We start from the raw sequence: 19,477 nt of genomic DNA on the forward strand, positions 1-19,477 counted from the left end.
ACTACTCTTGAAATGATTTAACTAGAGAATCTGTTAATTCGAGTTAATGGCATACTTATGTAATTATGGAGTTGTGATTATGGTACTTTTTTATAATCATGTATGTGATTAGTTTTATATGTAAGGATGTGTGTATAATTTTTCTTTTCTTTTCTTTTTGTGCTTTTTGAAAACAAAATATTATGATGCTTTGCAAAATGAAGCAAAACAAAAGAAAAAAAATAAAAATTGTCGAGTTGGCCATTTTTAACCTGGAAAGAATAGACATTGCAGCACTTTGAGAAAGAATAATGCAAAAAGAACACCATTTTTCATCCTAACCATCAAAACAACTTCTTGAAAGCTACTAGTATACAAAAATCCTGTGCAATTGTATACTAGTAGCTTTCAGGAAGTTGTTCTGATAATTTGTATGGAAAGTGGTCTTCTTTTTACATTATTCTTTCTCAAAGTGCTGCAATGTCCATTCTTTCCTTGTTAAAAATGGCCATCTCGACAATTTTTTTTTTTTCTTTTGTTTAGCTTAATTTACAAACCATACAGTGAAGTTGGTGTTTCACCATCCAGCCTTGTATTTTGTCTTCTCCAGTTTCCATTAGGTTGCAGCAGAGATCGAGATGAAAATATTTGTTGTGCACTCTCAGCCTTATAGTTTCTCCTTTCAGTTAACCGTTACAACCATTATCAAGAAACCCAAAATTCTTCATCTTCGATATTCTTTTCCATATTTGGTATTAGTTGCTAGGTTAAAGAAAAAAAGGGACTTCAGTTTGAAACTTCACGCGACATTAATCAATCTATTGCTATGAATATTGCAAAACTTATGTTGTACAATTCAGATAGATGTATACTGTAGAAAGCAACAGCCAAGATACAATTATAAGCTGCATTTTCTAATGCAGGTCTGCTAAAATAATTGGAAAAAAGGAGCTTTACCTATACCATAACGAGCTTGTTGAACTTGACTATTAAGCAGTTGTGGGCAATCACATTCCCATTAGAGATTCATAACTTGCATAATATTGCAGACTTCACTTAGAGAACATCAGTAGTTTTCGCCATGAGTATGATTGAAGTCTTGTAAAGCAATCAATCAAGAATGTCAAGGAAGTTTCAGACTGCACCTCAACTAACTTGTGATCACTGCAGCTGAAGACAACGTCCTTGAGAACTATGTCACGGACCCCAAAGGAGTGATTTGAGGCTTGTCACGATGTGGAAATGCCATGGCACAAAGTGGGAACATAAGGTAGACCTATGGCTAATTAGGTCTAAGTTTCAGTTCGGTACATGGCGATGAGGGCGTTGCCTAATTTGGTGGGGGAGAACTGCGGTCGATAGTTTTGGATGCTACTAGGTGCCAACTCGTGCCAAGTGTTCAACTTGCTTGAGGAAGCAAAGTCCAACTTGGCCACCATGATAAAGACATGTCCACTCACACATGAGTTGTAGAGATTGTCCACTTGCATGGAAAGGTACATGCCAACTAACATACAATTGGAAATTGATAAGGCACATTACAGCATGATAACTTGCAAGTGTAGAGACATGCAACTTGCAAGATAACAAATTCCAACTTGGCTACCTTATGGTCTAAAGAGTGGATGGCAACTTGCAACCATTGAAGACCCTTGGATCAAGATTAATCCTAGTCATTGATGCCAACTTGCCTACCATGAGCTTGCCAATAAATAGATGTGCTTGGCCATTTGTAAATCCCATCAAGGATTCGAGGGAAGAAGGGAGTGATAGAATGTTGAGAGAAAATTTCTATGAATGGAATGGGAGTAAAGTAAGGTTGAGTGATATATTTGTGGAGAGAAAATCCTTGAGAGTTTGTACATAGTTTTCTTTTACATTTATATAAAGAAGTTTCTTAAATATATGTGTGTGCTATTTTCCTCGTAATATTCTCTCTACCATCAACATTAACATATAATCTAAGCCTCATTGGTTAAATTATTGTGGGAGTTTAACATTGACTTAACGCTATTCCGTGGAAATGGGAGTTGTGGAGCATAAAGGCCGCACGGTTCTAGCGTAGTTAGGAAGTGAGAAAACTGGGCCCATGACAAGTAGCTGTGGATGAGGCCATTGATCACTAGACAGTTCCTCCAAGAAATCTGACTTCGCAAGTCAACATTGCCCAAATTGGAAGCGGTTTACCATGTAGAACGACATCATTTGCTGGGGTACCTGGTGCGGGAAGGAGGGATTGTTGCCACTTCTTGCTATCTATAGGTAGACACATTGGCAGTGAAAAGTCTTAACTCAATTGAAACTCTTAGATAGCGAAAAAGAGTTGGGAACTAGTGTCTAAGTCGATCAATTCAGCAAAAATATGAGAAAGATTTGTTGGTAGAGAGTTGGAAGGTGGTGGTCTGAAGATGTTTACAGTAGTTACCGAGGTTATGATGCAACACCCTCAAAAAAAAAAAAAAAAAAAAAAAAAAAAAAAGGAGGGAAAAGTAAGAAAGATATAAGCATGCATGAAATGACTTAATTTAAATATACAAGTGTTCAATTTAAGTAATTCATTTCATGCATGTTTAGGTTTTCTCTTTGTTGTGATGTTACCACGAGCAACCTTAATTGTCAATAGAAAACCACCACATCTTTTTACTATCTTCATACCATCACCTTTCAATTTTCTTGCATCAAATCTTTCGTTAGTATTTCATGAAGAAGATTTGTTCAACTTGGAGAAGATTTAGCTGAACTTTTTTCTTGATATAAGAGTCTCAATTCACTAGAACTTTCACCACCAACCACACCGATAAGTGATAATTGAAAAATTGATGAAAATGATGACTTCCGCAATAAAATATGAAATAAGAGTGAGAATGTCGAAAAAAAAGGTAGGAATATTTTTCACAATAATATTAAAAAGTATGGACGTTTTATACTAATTACCCTTTTAACAATTTATTTTAACTCATTTGTAGTTTTGTTTTTAAAGTTTGAGAGTATAATTATAATTTGTTCTTTCATTTTTTATTTTATTTAAATATGAGGGTGTATTTGTCATTTTACATTTTTTTTATTAAGAAATTGGATGAAAATAATCTTTTCCATAATGAAAGGTGAAAATGTCAAAAAATAAAAAGTATGAACATTTTATACAATAACATTGAAAGGCAATGACATTTTGTGGTAGTTATAAATATAATTAGAGAATATTTTGAAGATGATCTAGGTTCTACAAGTACATCTTTATTTTATTGAGGGCAAAATGGGAAAATTAATCAATTAGGGTTTCTCGCCCCTCTTATATAAATAAAAAATAGTGAGTACGGGGCTACAGAATTCAAAAGAGGGATCTGTATGAGAGGCCTAAATGCCTTTCCTGTCACTCTCAATTCATTTCACGATCTGTAATTCTAACAAACCCTAAATTTTCGAAAATATTAAAGAATGGAGGGTAGCGAATTATGGAGGTCTCAGATTTGATTGAAAAGGTGCACTTGTACTTTCTGTTTTTTAGATTATATGCTCGTTTTATTTATTTAAAGTTTATGAATTATAGATGCTGTGGATTTGTTTTTGAATGATTTAAGTTGTGAATTTGTCTGTTGGAGTTAATCGGATAATTATGTAAATGTGATTGAGTGGGATGCTTTGTACATTTTTGAATTAGTAATGATTTATCATCGAACGTGGTTATGTTTTATATTTAAAGAATGAAATTATAAAAATGTGTTTGATCATTTCATTTTGCATGGATTGGAAATTAATATTATTTTCCTTTGTAGCATTGATTAACAGTACCAATTGGGTCTAATTCAGAGACTCGGAGCAGATAGATTAGCTCAATTTTGTTGTGTACTCAATAACCTTTTATATTCATCATCAAAACTGAGTTCTTCATCTTTGATATATATTTTGAACTCTTCCACAATTTATGTTAAGCAGTAAGTAAATTTAAAATGATTCTGTTTGAAATTTCATGTAGCATGGATAATTCAATTGCTAAGAATTGCAAAAATTATTTTTAATGCAGGTTTGCTAACTTGATTGAAGAAAAGAAGCTATTAAGACGAGCAATTACATCCCCAGTGGAGTTCCATAACTTACAGCAATGGTTTGCATCCATCGTGAAAAATTCTTCTTTGCAGATAACAAGGAATTCCACATCCTTTAGCACTTCATTGTGGACGAAGTAATTGATCAAGAGATTGTTGAACATTGAAGAAGGCAGTTATTGCTGTTGGGCGAATTCTTAGAGTGTAGAATGATATCAATTGTTGGGACAATAAGTATGGGTAAGACTACTTTAGCCTGGAGAATTTATACGAATGTCACAATTAGGTTTGATTGTTATGCAATTAATCTATGTCTCGTGAGACAATAGTAAAGGGAATTTTTCTTGAAATGGCAAATAAACGATCAAACCTATTTATTACGTTCCTGTAAATTCTCCTGGCAAGAGTGGTCTTACCCATATTTCTAGTTCCAACAAATGATATTATTTTTCGCTGCGAGTTTTGGCTCAACAAGTTATTGACATTTAAACACTACTGTAATTATCGTTATAAGTTGAATATATTCCATGGAGACGCTTTCTTCTTTTTAAACCGGCTCTTTCAAAACAGCAATGCTTCTACTGTTTGGTAACTTATAAATTCGGGGTTTACGTAAATTTGTAATTACTAATTACTGGTAATGCATAAAGATCGTCTTCCTGTACAAATCCAAGTTCCATTGACATCTTTTATACTCAAGTCCAATATCCACAAAATATCTCTCCTTAACACATTCACGAAAATCTGGGGACAAAAAAAATTCAGGGACATTGCTTGAGTGAGAACTGAGAACTGCCTGCATAACTAAAATTCTTGCCCTTACCAAAGGTTTTCAAATTTACGAGAACCTTCATCCCAATGTCAGGTCCAAAATATTTATTTACCTTCCAATGCTTTCGCCAAGTCAAGTTAAAAATGGAAAATAAGATGTGTTGCTCAAATCTATTTTCCTAACATAGATTGTAAATTACAAAATACATTTATATCATGTAATAGCTGCTTCCTCCTTTTGGGAAAAAATATACAAGCCAAAAGACTCGTGCCTTCTTCACATCTCTGGAAAATATGTTGAGCACATAATCAAAGTCAGCAGCAGCAACAGCAGAAGAGCAAACTCGGAAAGAAAGAATGTAGAAAATAATCCTCAAATAACAAAATTCATCTCTTAAGACACATCTACAGTAACATAACGGTAAGCAGGGACTACAAACAGCGGACAAAGGTATTGAGTTCACAAAAAATAATCTGGAGTCTTGCGCGTTGCATCAGGCTCAATTTGCCGAGGAGCTGGGTCGAACTGAAGGAAATTCTGCTCCATGTTCTCTCCAATTTCAAGGATTGCAGCCATGTTTCCACAGCGGTAACAATAGTTTGGAGCACTAAAAACTGTTACTACATTCTTTTCCTGAAAATTGAGAGGAAATATAAATTAATATTTAGGCCGAGAAATGCAGGACAAGATGGGATATTATTCTTCATTTAAATATACAGGCCTGACACCAATTGAAACCCTCCATGACAAGCTGGTGGGCTCTTGAAATCAGAGTGAGGCCATTGGTATGGTTGAACTGAGATGCTATATCCTGTCCAAAGGTGTAGCCAGCACCACGAGGCGAGATGCCCCACCCACATCGATCATCAGGATCAGACCACAAGAGATCACACATTGGTCCTTCATGTGGAACCTAGCAAACCATGATCACCAAGTTCATTAAAAAGAACTATTTTAGGAATAAAAGTTACATCCAAGTATTGTTTGTCGATTCCAGGCTCTTAAAATAGCAGTTACTTTAAAGGAAGAGAGTAGTAGAGCAGGATCTTAAAAGCCTAAGCAATCCCATCCAAAAAGCCAATATTTTTTATGGTAGAACTATTGTTTCAAATCACAATATGCTACGTGAAAAGGCCTAAAGTGGAAAACAAGGTTAAGAAAATATTTGGTTGTGCTTAAAAGTAGGATTTTAAGTTACCTTGCCAAACACAATTTTTAAAGTCAGATTTTTACTACTGTAACTTACTTCTCTAGAAAGTAGTAAAAATAATTTTAACATGAGAGTAAGTTGTAATTTACTCTCTAGGACAGTAAATTTTAAGTGCACCCAAGCATGCTCTTAGTTAATCAAAGAGGACTAAATTCACAGAGATGCATAGGGTAGATAAAACAGGACTAAATTTGCTTACAATTGGCACAGAGTTCGAACAACTTCAGTAAGACTCTAACCTGAACCATTATATATTGGAACTTGCATCACTACCTACACACTCGTGCTTCACCAAAATTTAAAAACAGAAAAGAAGCATCTCAAAGATAAATGACAAGCCAAGAAATGTTAATCTTACCTCCTGTATACGGTCCAGAGCTCGGATATTATCTAAGGTATCAAGAGATGGTGAAAGTCCTCCATGCAAACAGAATACCTACAAGACATTGCAAAGCATTAAAAATAATCATGCTAGTACTCAAAATTATGAGTAAATATAGCTACTGTTCAAACCTGACTCTCAATAAGTGCAGTGAGGGGCAGATAATCAAAAAGATCGGTGAAATACTTCCACACGTTGGCATTGCCATACTTCCTTAAGCATTCATCATAAAATCCATACCTGGAATGCAAAAATGTAAATGAACAATACTGTATTGGACTAAATCTGAAAGATTACAATAGAATTCATAAGAACCATTTCTGCATGGGCCAAGAAATATATAGGGATTAGAATATGTACATCCAATTCCAATAATTACTAAGGTAGTGTTTGATAGCATGGAATTACATGGAAATGGAATTCCAGTTCCATCTTTTCCATTTTTTTATTGTTTGGTAACACAATTATTCCAATGGAATTCCAATTCTTGATTGTCATGGAAAGTGTGGTTTTCCATGTTTTCATGGAAAACCAATTCCCACCATTGCTATTCCCGGATACTGTAGCAATTTATTATTATTATTATTATTATTATTATTATTATTATTATTATTATTATTATTATTATTATTATTATTATTATTATTATTATAATCCTTCCTGATTCAGGATTAATTTGACAATGACATATTTATTTATAAAAAACAAAAACAGAAAGAAATCATTTCATGAAAGTTGACAAATGATATTACTCTAAATAGAACGAACCATCACATAACAATCATAGCAGCCTTCTGAGGTTTAATTTAGTATAGTCACAGAAAATGTATGAAGGCATCAAAGAGATCCAGTGCATCATCTGGCAAAGTTTGGAAGTAAACCCCATATGAACCACAATAATTTGTTTCTTTTTTATTTTTTGACATGTAATATAAAACCTTTCTAAAATTCAAAATCAAACAAGAATATATAAACACCCAAAAATTGAATTGTAGATTTAAATTTCATTTCTATTACATAAACTTTTCTAACAAACCAGGGACTAATATTTATATATACTTTATACAGATTACAGATGCCCACATGTGAGATGGAACAATGTACGTGGACTTGCAACATTTACTACACAAGTTAATATATACTCAAATAAGCTTATAGCAATTAGCAGAACATATAAACTAAAGGTCTTACACTTGAGTAATTTGCCGGCTTTCATGATTTCCTCTAAGAATTGTGATTCTATCTCTATAACGAACTTTCAGAGCCACTAAAAGCGTGACAGTCTCCACAGAGTAGTATCCACGATCTGCATTATGCAATTATTGGAATGGAATAAGGGAATGTTAAATTATGAGCTATGGTAAGAGAATAATCAACAAACATAAAAATTGCACCTTTAACTTCACAAACTTTACCATTATAAGAAGGAACAAGTATGAATTAGATGTATATCAAATGTCATGAAGATTCGAGCAACTGACTGAAACTTTACTGGAAATAAAGCTTAGCTTCCTGGTAAAGTAAGTTAGTTATTTTTCTAAGAGCCATAAATGACTAATAATGAAACCACTCGCAAAGCTCGGTTTCATAAAAGCATGCAGTAACATTTGTCTTGACTTTGTTGATGACATATACGACAAGCAGTGGCAGCATCATATGTAATGCCGACAAATTTGAACATATTTTACATCTATATTGTCAGCATCATTGATAACATGGGCTGTAGTCCCATTGAAACATTACGCAAGGAAAAGTAAGCCGCAAATAGTTTTCATTCATCAAGTTACATGTTTTTATCCACTATTGCTCAATCATGGATCAAGTTTCCCTCTTATCCTTGGCCTACAGTTCATCTCAAAACACATCAGACGACTGAACAATTCACTCAGTTCTCAGAAGTACGTGAAATCATCAATTTTTAGGCTATAATCCGATAGCTAATATCTAAAAAATAATCCCAAAATCAGAAATGCAGCTATGTAATCACCGTTTATTGGCATTTTCATTCAACTTCAAGTAACAGACCTCAACAAAACACAAGTAGGCATCACTGTGAAATACCCAATGCAACAATTCAGACATCTTAAACTAGATCGCTTCTTCGCCAAAATAAAATCATTATACAGTAATAAAATCCATATAATATCCCATTCAACAATAATTAACTAAATATTCCAACAGATACGGATGAGAAAAAAATCATTTTTTTCCCGAACAGATACTTAAATATCCTGATAAAACTCACCGACGTAGTCCCCCATGAAGAGGTAATTGGTGTCAGGAGCGTTGCCTCCTATCCGAAAAAGCTCGATCAGATCGTAGAACTGGCCATGGATATCGCCGCACACAGTAACCGGACATTTCACCGGCTGAACATTCCATTCCTCCACCAGAATCGCCCTGGCCTGATCACACAAAGTCTTCACCTCTGCTTCCGACAGCGGCTTGCACTCCATCAATTGCTCTATCTGCCTGTCCAAATCCCCTTGCCCCGGCATTTTCACAATTATTTTCAATAATACCCAAAAAAAATTCAAAATCCCCTCCTTTTTTGCTTTCAGATCTGTGAATTATTTAACGATCTGAATTCCAAAAAATACAACAATAATATATAAATCAGACGAAGCAGAGAGATCTGGATTTGATATATTTGTTAAGAAAGGTGACTTCGTAAAATTTTTTCATCATTTTCTATCGATTTATGAGACTCATTCCCATTTCATGTTTTTCTCTCTCTAGAAATGATAAGAATTTGTATAATTTTATATATTAATTATAAACGGAAGATGTATATATGTGCCAAATGAAATTAAACGAAACTCAAATGAAATGCAAATGCAAAAATAGAACACTCTCTCTCACACACTCTGTACGTCAAATGAGTGGTTCTACGTGGGAGTTTATAATATTTAAAATGTCTAGGTGGTTGAACGTGTATTGATTGGTTAATGTTAAAAGTAAGTATATATAAATTTTCTTTTGAGAAATTCATCTTCCACACATGCATGTGCACACGTTTGTAGTTATTTATTCTTGTAAAAGTGCAGGAGGGTCCTTTTAAAAAGATTCATATTCTTCCAGGGACGAAGTCAAAATCAAACTACAAGCTAAACTAACATGTAAAAAAAATATAAATTTACACATAAAAAAATTCTTTTCGCCCTAAAAAATATTAAGTGGGCTGGAGAGGGGGCTGGGCTGTCTCCCTTAGATCCGTCCCTATATTCTCCAAAATTGCTTTGAATTACATAATACTATTTCAAAACATACTCGTTCTAAACTCATCAACTTAGGCCTTTTTTTATGGTATATTTCGGCCTTTCTTCCAGATGAATCAGCAACTTCTTTAATGAGCTTGATCATGGATTTCACTTTGGCATCCATATCTGTTCACGAAACACAATTTATATTTCCATGTTGATGTCATTGGTTCAAAACCAAGCAGAGAAAACATGTATTATGTAAAAGTAACAGAGTTCAATATAGGGAAGGTCAATCAGCAAAAGTATGATTTTGATATTTGTATTATGCATGCTTTCTTTGGATTTTGCTCACAATGTGACTCAGACTTCTGCATGAAAGCAGCAAGCAGCATAACATCAACCAAAGCAATAAGTGAAGCTTAAGTGAGCAATTGTGATGCCTCAAGAGAAGATTATAGCCTTTATTTTTGAGTTGAATCGGATTATTATGAATATAAAAAATTACCTAATTATAGTTAATGACTTGATAAATAAGTACGTGAATCCAGAAATTCTTTATCTATTGCTTTAATTTTATTTAAGCAATTAAGTCAACAGTTGTTATGGGTCAAATTTATAATCCTTAGCTCCAAGAACTAAAGCAAATCCATAGATTTATAGTGGTTCAACCTGAGTTTGAGATTTGAGTCACCTTCAACGTAAGAGATACTATAATGATAAGGAAGATTAAAAAATGTTTTATACACCTTCCCGTCTTCTCTAATCTAAAACGCACCCCTCAACCCCTTTATCCTAAAATCCTTTAGAAGTTTACAAGGTCAATTGACAGTCAAGGAAAAAAGTGTGCAATACAATTATAGTCGACAGCTATTAAAGTTGATTTACATAAATTCAGCATTCATGTCTGTAACACAAAGAAGGGAAAATAATGGTAAAGAAACCCATCCAATATCACCAATCTATATAACTCTTACACATGAAATACATTAGGAAAATGATTAATTACATAGCACCATAAACATGATTTTCGCATATTGAAATTCGACAACAAACAGTAGAGTTATATAATTTTGCAGTAAATTGTTTGAATTAAAAAGACTAACTGGACCGTTCCAAAATATTTATTTGGCTCAATGAAGTCAAAAAATTTCTATTTTCTAAACAATAATCGAGTAGAAAGATAGACATAATAAAGTCATCTAAGCCTAGCAAAAAGAATCAAATCAAACTATAATCTTCTTAATGTTTGATTTGAAGCCCCGAAGACCTAGATATCAAACATAGTTTCAAAACGATTACTTAATCTCATACCTAGAAACAATGGAAGATAGCTGGGTGAGAGTTTCAAGACTGCCACTGGAAATCAAAGAATATGTAGTAGTTCCAACTTTTTTTGTTAAATCCAGTGTCCATACTTCCTCCTGGACATAGTCATGATTTCTTATCCTATTGCAGTAACTAATCAACAACCAAGAAAATCGAATAAATACCTCATGTTTATTAGACCAGTTTGTGGGAAAATAAATTTGATTTGAAAGCTGAAACAATTTGACGTCTGAACATTCATTTTCTATCTGCATCATCTGAAGACTCGTGAACGATGTAGTGCAACAACTATTCAACCTAAGCTCTATCTCTCAAACCAAACACCAATAAAATTTCACATTGTCTTCACGAAACTTCAAAACTAAAAGTGAAACCAACAGGTCATAGTAAGGGTATGATTGCCGAGGAACCATGACTCATTAAAAAGACACTTATAACTTTGATGACAAGACTAATAAACAAAAACATGCAGCTGAAAAGTAAAGATGTCATAAAAATTTATGAGGCGACTATCTAATGATTTGCATTCTCGGATTATCTCTTCTTCATCCAGAAACTCTTCCAATGTAAAATTTTCCTCATCCAACACTGACTCAACCTAAAGGTTGGATAATATGAAAATATTACCAACAGGAAAAAGGATAAAGGAGGAAAACGTAAACCAGAATTAATTTTGAAAAACCCCACCAAAAAAGAGATAATTATCAACAAAACTGAAACATAAATAAATAAAACATCTAGTCTTCTGACAAGGATAGAAGCACAAATGAATTGATCCAAGTTCGAGGTCACCCATTGAGTCTTTAGTACAGTACAAAATTGACTTGTTTATCTCTAAGCCAATCTCAAACAAGTTATTTTCAGAGTTAAAAATGAGCTCAGTTTGATTAACTTTGTTATTTGAATGTTATTTCATTTATCAATCCTTTATTAGCTTAACTCCTTTATCTAATTCGATAAGCTTGAACAAGCAATGGATGAGCTACATGGGGAACACAACAAAGATGAAACATAAAATAAATAAATAATAATAGAAAATGGAAACAGAGTTCCCCTCAAATGCAGCATTGAGATTAAGGTCTGCACATACAATAACAAACTTTAGCAAATAAAAGATTATTCAAAACTACTTTCCATAACGATAAAATTATTTTTTAAGTCAACGGAGAAGGTAGAGTGACCGAGTAAAAATAAAATAAAATAAAAGATGGAAAACATCAACAAGTCAGCGTTTGTTTGGCCGTAGAGTTAGCATTTTCTCCCCATCATAATAGTTTCCAAAACCAGCTACCAAAGAAGACATTTGATTTCCTGAGTCAGTCATGGCTCATACATCAGAATTTGTATAGGCTACGAAGTCCAACGTCCCCAACTGCAATAAGAATTCGGCTTATAAATCATATACCAAACCCCTCATTCTACTAGCTAGATCAACTCATCATTAACATCACGAATAATGACAGCAAAAATCATTGTAGAAGGTAAGAAACTTGAATTTGGTAAGCATGAGTTATCTTTTTGTCAGTTGTCCCCTAACAAGTATAAAACTTATAGACCTATCAATTGGTATTAATGGGGAGAGTGATGCTTTTATATTTGGAACACATCCTCGCATTTTTTAGTCAAATACATTGCAGAGAAAATCAAGCAATAATATTTCTCAACACACAGGAATAGACATTTATCTAATAACAAGAATAAAAAATTCCATGTGCAAGCAATATATATTGATTCCATTTAATACCATTTACAAAACTCATAGAAATATATGATCTACTTAAAAAAATCCATTAACATAATAGTCCCTTTAATTACATGGAGAAAGATGATATTTTAATTGTAAATTTGATGTCACAAAATGCCTTCCTAAAACTCATGAGAAAATATAACACATTCAACACTTGTAGATATCAACATTCATTGGAGAAATTCATCTCAGATATCTAAAAATAAATTGTATCAAAGTATCAATGTCACAAATGCAACATAATTCTGAGAAAAATGGCACTTTTGTACCTGGAATGACCTCATTATGTTAAACCTTAGGCAAATTCTTTGAGGGGAAAAAAGGCTTCCACTCGAGGAATATGAGTAATTCTCTTGTAATACAGCACATATTTCAATTAACGTTGGGATCCACAACATGATAAGGTCCCTAAATTTAAATTATACAAAATCTGTCACATAGCTGAAGGATACACGCTCTAGAAAAAGTGAAAGAAAATTAAATATTTATGAATACCCTCGAATATCAGCATTGACTTTCAACCTTGTGATGGCTCCTTCTACAAAATGGAATAATTCCTTACGCTTCACCTGCTCGACAGATACTAATTTGTCAGTTACTTAACCTAGCGTAAGATTTCAAATGGTAATAAAGGCAACTCTAGGATTGTGTATGTTGAGATAAACAAAAAATAATAATAATAAATAAAAAATCAAGAGTAATTGATTTTTTATAAAGCGGGAGAAAAATGATAAAAGTTAATGAAATGATTGCTATCAAAAGGTCAAAAGATTGATCATACAATAATTTCATTATAAGAAAAATACACATGAGAGTTGAAGATCAAAGATATGCACACGTCTTACAAACCCTTCCAAACCATCGACAAGTAGAGAAATATTACAATCGACTTGATCCTTTTACCACGAATTCCAGAAAAGCACAATCCAAGTTGAATAATATTCTAATTTCTATATAACTGGTTTTTAAGCTTGACACATACACCAAAATGGCACCAATATTTCATTTGAACATCCAAACAAAAGGTTCAAACAGTCAAACACATAGCCCCAAAACCTCTAATTCTTTACTGGATGATGACTTAATGTAGGCATCACAGTACAGAATTCCAATTTTGCTAGAATCAATAAGACACTTTTGCACCGCATTTGGTTGTACTAAAATATTTTGTTCTTGAGAAATATCGAAGCCACGATATTTCTGCTTCATATAGAGTTATCGACAGAAAGTTTGGCAAACCAAGTTCCAAGGGTTGGCTTCATTCTTAAATATTTTTGGTTGTAGTGTCATAATGGATCAAAATATTAGATGACTGATAGGGGATTGCTAAAAGCAGATCAATAGTAAATATAAAGTAAAATTGAAGCTGAAGTTTATTCTATATATAAATTTCACTTTGTAAAGATATCTTAAGATCCCATAAAACAATAGAAAGTTTGATTTGTAGCAGAAACTAAAGAATACAGATTTCATCATTTACATTACAGCAACAAGATCAATCTATAAATACAAGAATTAGTAACTAGTTCCTATAAAAGAGTGAACTAAATCTCTAGAATATATAAAAGAGCAAAGTTTCTTACTATTCATAAGGCATCATCTGTGTGTCATGTTGATGTCATATATACTATTTTTCTCATTTTTCCCCCCTCAAGCACTACGTACTTTTCTTCTCACAGGACGGGGTTTCTGCATTTCTCCACACAAGTTCCCATACCTCTTTACTCCTGTCTTCACACAACCATTCAAGACTTGTCCTTTCTTCTTCTTTCTTTACTATTTTTTGTTTTCGCCTCCCTTTTGTATCTTGGTTTTGTTAGATCTTATTTTCTCCTCTTTTGTTTTTTGTATCCCTACTTCCCAAATTCCCTTTAACTTTCTCTCCATCGTCATTTCTTACTGCCCAATTGAAATCAAACCATAGGTAACAAAATCACAAATTATTTTCGTCGTTTGTTCTTCTCTATGATTCGATCGTCATGTATTCACTGTCGTGAACAATTTTTCTTTAGAGCTTTTTTCATTCTTTCTAAATTAACAAAAATGGATGACCATAATAATGGAAAAAAATTATCATTTGAGGATCATCACGATTTGACTGGAAGAAAGAACCCTTGTGTAATATTTTTGCAAGAACATCCACTTTTGCTTGGATTCTCCAAAAGGTTTTAGATTCTTCCTCTCCCACTCTCTCCTCTACCAGTGCAATGCGGAGACCAGAACTCCGTGCATAGGCATCATTTGCAGAAAACAAACTCCAATTAAGCATCTCCAAATATAGTAAATATAAAAAATACACACCTTCAATAGTTAATATTTCCAAAATTGAAGTAAAAATGCACATATAATATAGCTATAATTGAAGCAAAAAAGCATCCCACAACGTGATCGGAGCCCTAACGCTAGAAGCCCCTGCTTTCTTTAATTTTTTTTTTTCCTTAACAATGAGCCAAGAAATCGTGGCCGAAGTCTGGAAGAGAGCTAGAGAGGAAAGGGTTTATTGCCTTGAATGGGCGTGCCAAATGGAATAAAAAGAAATGGGAAACATCACATGACGTCGTTTTGAATAAAGGAAAGAAAGAAAAAAATTGAATTGGATGGTGACGAAAGGAATAGCTGACACGTGTCCGGCAAAAGATAGCCTCTTTTATATATGAAGGATACATTTCATCTAAGATCACTGAACTTTAAGTGAAACTTTAATTTAAGTCATCTCAATTAAATTTTAATTTAGTTTAAAGTCTCGGAATTCTGTCACATTCTATCACATATCAGCTATGGCCCCCAAACCGATGAAAAATGCTTAGTTAGTATCAACACCATAATTATATATACTTAAGAATGAAAATGATAAAATAAGGATTATAAATTTATAGGATGTCTATAGATTAATTAAAATGTTGAAATACTTTTCGAAATAATTGACAATGTCATGTGGCGATTACGTGAAAGATCATTTGTGGTATGACCTACTGATTAAGCAACTTTCATTGTTGAGGAAAGAGTAATGTTATGTATCATCAGCCTAATTTCAATAGATTACATTACTAACGAAATTAAGATGATTTTGTTTCATTTCACAATGAAGTACCAAACAACACTGATTCACTTCAAAATGATAAGTAGCAATAATGATACATAGCATTATTCTTTGGAAAATGACAAAGTGGTGAAATTCAAAGCTAAATTTGAAGTTTAGTGATGTAATTAAGATAAATTTAACGATGCAATTGACTTTTTTAAAAATGTTTAGTGATCGGAAATAAAATTAGAAATTTCTCGCTCCGATCCAGTCAAACCAAGAAATTGGTATGCTCAGTGATGAGTGCTCTACATTCATAATATTTATGCCACCTAATTTGTTATTTTGTTACTCTTAAGAGTGTTTTAGAGCTTTTTATTGTGTGTTTTGATGTTGTGATGTAGGTTGATGAAATTGAAAGAATAAGCAAAAGTTGACGAAATTGGAGAAAATTGCTAAATTGTAAGAGATCCAAAGTTCGGGGACTACAGCGTAAATATTGAAAAGTTGTGCTGAACCTCGAAATGAAGATCCGAGCATGCTAGGAGTCAATTGGATGAAAAGAAGATGTCAAAGGGATCAAATTTAGTCAAAATTTGATCACAAATCAATTTCCAACCAAAAAGTTGTGCTCCGGAATTTTAGCCTCACATTGAGACTCATTTTTGACATAGCAAACGATCGAAGCGGAGAATAATATCTGAAGAAAATTTGTACCCCTTTGAGTTAGCTTTCTAACGAGCTTTGAATCACCTCGATTGAATATCTGAGGAGAAAGTTATGCTAAAAATATTGAAAGACGTGCAGAAAGAATTTTCCAACCGAACCGGGCGCCGCAACGTCCATGAAGCTGAATTTGACAGTAAGAGCAGCACCGCCTATGCGGGGAAACATATTTTGATATTTTTGAATTTCTTTCTCGACCCATTCCAACCTAAAATCGTCCAATACTTGAGGAGACTATAAATACTACCTAAAAGACCTAATTAAGAGGGGGGGAGAACGAACAAGGAAAATTGGAAGCAGCCGGCAAGAACACGTGACTGGAAAGAAGAGTTTAGCCGGCCAATTGCAAAAATCTGGAGACAAAATCCACAGCTAGTCAATACAATTAAAGAAGAGGAAGTTAATTAAGAGAATTTGGCAACAATGGAAGAAGAAATCGAGCGGCAAGAACGAGTTTTTCTATTCCTTTTCTTCTCTATGTTCTTTCTGATTAATTTATTCATGTCAATTTTCTCAATTATGAACTAAACAATTATTCTAGAGATGATGTAGCCTACTTGAGACATGTTTGGATTCCGTTATAATTATTTCAATTGATCTTTCCTTTTTATTTATTTATGTTGTTTGTGCGCAATGCTTTCAATTAATTGGCCACTAATTGAATGATTTGATGTTCTAAATTTTGGCTCTCGAGAGAGGCAAATTTAGGCGTGATCTAAGACAACATAATCTTGATTTCGTAGGTTTCGAGAGAAAGTGCGAATCTTTGAAATTTGTTTTAATTAAGAACCACGTGCTTGATAATTTTTATATTTTTAATTCGGAATAGAGATATTGGAATTAATATATAAAAATAAATTTTATTTGGCGCTCGAGAGAGGGAAATAGAATCACTTTAGCGTTCTTGCCTATAAATTTTGGAAAGATTGATAGAAATAGTTATACGATTGAAAAATATTGTCGAATGTACGGTGAAATCATTCCCTAGGCATTTATAATTTGATAAGAAATTTCATAATTTGCCCTCGTTTACTTGCATCGTTCATCCTATTTAATTTTAATTTAGCATAAAAACATTGACTCAAAATTTGATCGTCTAAATAAAGGGAAACCTAAAATAATTATAGTACTCAATTAATTCGAAATCAATCCATGCGGGTTCAACATCCTAACTTCTTTACTATATTACAAAACTTAACACCGTACACTTGCGGTTTAAAAATCACGTTGCATAAATTACGTGGCAAGTTTTTGGCGCCGTTACCGGGGGATTGATTTATTTGAATTCAATTGATATTATTACCAATTAGCTTTTATTTTACTTTAGATTTTTATTTCTATCATAATTTTTATTTTTATTTTATTCCTTTTGTGTCTATCTTTAAAGGCTTCCTTGTGGTTATTTTCAGCTGCTTATGCGAAGGGCGTGAAATCTAGACCTACTACCTATTGATCCTGAACCAGAACGCACATTTCGCATTCTCATAGGCATACAAAGAAACGAATGGGAAGCAATGGCAGAACAGAATGCTAGAGCAGTCAATGAGGATAACCAACAAAGGGTTATTCAGGACTACATAAGACCAATTGTCAATGACAACTATTCTAGCATCGCATGCTCAGCAATTGCTGCAAACAATTTCGAACTGAAGCCAGGACTTATACACATGGTGCAGCAGAATCAGTTTGGGGAAGCTCCAACAGAAGACCCAAATACTCATTTGGGATCCTTTTTGGAGATCTGTGATACAGTGAAAATGAATGGCATTACTGAAGATGCAATCCGACTCCGCCTATTTTCCTTTTCCCTAAGAGACAAAGCCAAGGCATGGTTCTAATCATTGCTGTATGGATCCATCACAACTTGGGAGGGGTTAGCGCAGAAGTTTCTTACAAAATTATTTCCACCTTCGAAGGCAGCGCAATTACGAAGTGAAATTGGACAGTTTCGACAATTAGACTTTGAACCATTCTATGTGGCATGGGAGAGAGATAAAGATCTATTCAGAAGATGTCCTCGGCATGGTTACCCGGATTGGTTGCAGATACAAACCTTCTACAACAGTTTGAATGGTCAGACACGAATAGTGGTAGATTCTGCAGCAAGGAGTGCACTATTATCCAAAACTCCAAATGAGGCTTATGCATTATTGGATGAGATAGCTACTAATAGCTATCAATGGTCGAGTGAGCGTTCAAGTGCAAAGAAAGTTGCTGGCCTTTATGAAGTAGATCCTATAACCGCCCTTGCAGCTCAAATGTCTTCTCTCACTAATCAAATAACTGCATTGACTTCACATGGATCACAAAAGAAATCAGAACTATTATGGCTACATCCACTGTATACCAAAAAGTTGAAAGGGAGAATGAACAACTTCAGTATGTGAACGATTGAAATTTCAATCAAAAGGGAAACTACTCAGGAAACAACTACTATCAGGGGTTCAATAATCAAGCGTTTGAGCGAAAGCCATCACTGGAAGATATTTTAGGAACCTTCATTTCGGAGACCAAATCGAGGTTCAACAAAGATGAGGCAAGACTTGACAGCATTGAGACACATATGACCAACTTGGGGGCTACAGTGAAGAATTTGGAGGTACAGATTGGTCAGATAGCAACTGCAATACAGTCTCAACCAAAAGGACAATTTCCTAGTGACACAGAGGTTAACCCACGGGAACACTGCAATGCTATCACCGTAAGAAGTGGTAAACCAGTTGAAGAACACAAGCTTAGAGAGGTTGGGGTACCTACATCGGATCCCATTCTTGCAAGGGAAAAGCAGACTGAAGGGCAGAAAACTAAGGCAGATGCAACAAAGAAGATTTATAAGCCTTACTCAATTTTATTTCCGGACAACCCACCTATCTTGAAGCCCCCACTACCATTCCCGCAGAGGTATTTGAGATGGAGTTCAATGAAAAATTCGCAAAGTTTCTGAAGGTCCTCAAGAAAATTCACATCAACATTCCCTTTACAGAAACCTTGGCCTAAATGCCTAACTATGCCAAGTTCTTAAAGTAAGTGATGTCGAAGAAGAGAAAGTTGGAGAAATTTGAGATTA

General features: G+C 33.9%; 1 protein-coding gene and 2 long non-coding RNA genes across 3 annotated transcripts; 1 reads left to right on the top strand and 2 right to left on the bottom strand.

Moving 5' to 3' along the window:
* The first annotated feature begins 3,100 nt into the window (after positions 1-3,100).
* Positions 3,101-4,589, top strand: LOC111406371. The gene is made up of 2 exons (XR_002704993.1): positions 3,101-3,458; positions 4,001-4,589. It is a non-coding gene; the product is annotated as an uncharacterized LOC111406371 (long non-coding RNA).
* Positions 4,590-4,886: 297 nt separating this feature from the next.
* On the bottom strand, positions 4,887-9,154 carry LOC111406370 (serine/threonine-protein phosphatase PP2A-2 catalytic subunit). Its single transcript, XM_023035801.1, has 6 exons — positions 8,632-9,154; positions 7,578-7,692; positions 6,518-6,626; positions 6,363-6,440; positions 5,516-5,707; positions 4,887-5,427 (listed from the first exon to the last, which is right to left on the bottom strand). The coding sequence occupies exons 1-6, from the start codon at positions 8,882-8,884 to the stop codon at positions 5,254-5,256; spliced, it is 921 nt and encodes a 306-aa protein (XP_022891569.1). The 5' UTR covers positions 8,885-9,154; the 3' UTR covers positions 4,887-5,253.
* A 3,754-nt stretch (positions 9,155-12,908) lies between these two features.
* LOC111406372 lies at positions 12,909-15,246 on the bottom strand. The gene is made up of 2 exons (XR_002704994.1): positions 13,158-15,246; positions 12,909-13,070 (listed from the first exon to the last, which is right to left on the bottom strand). It is a non-coding gene; the product is annotated as an uncharacterized LOC111406372 (long non-coding RNA).
* Positions 15,247-19,477: the final 4,231 nt, after the last annotated feature.

This window comes from Olea europaea, chromosome 12, assembly GCF_002742605.1.
Source record: "Olea europaea var. sylvestris chromosome 12, O_europaea_v1, whole genome shotgun sequence".
NCBI classification, from domain to species: Eukaryota; Viridiplantae; Streptophyta; class Magnoliopsida; order Lamiales; family Oleaceae; genus Olea; species Olea europaea.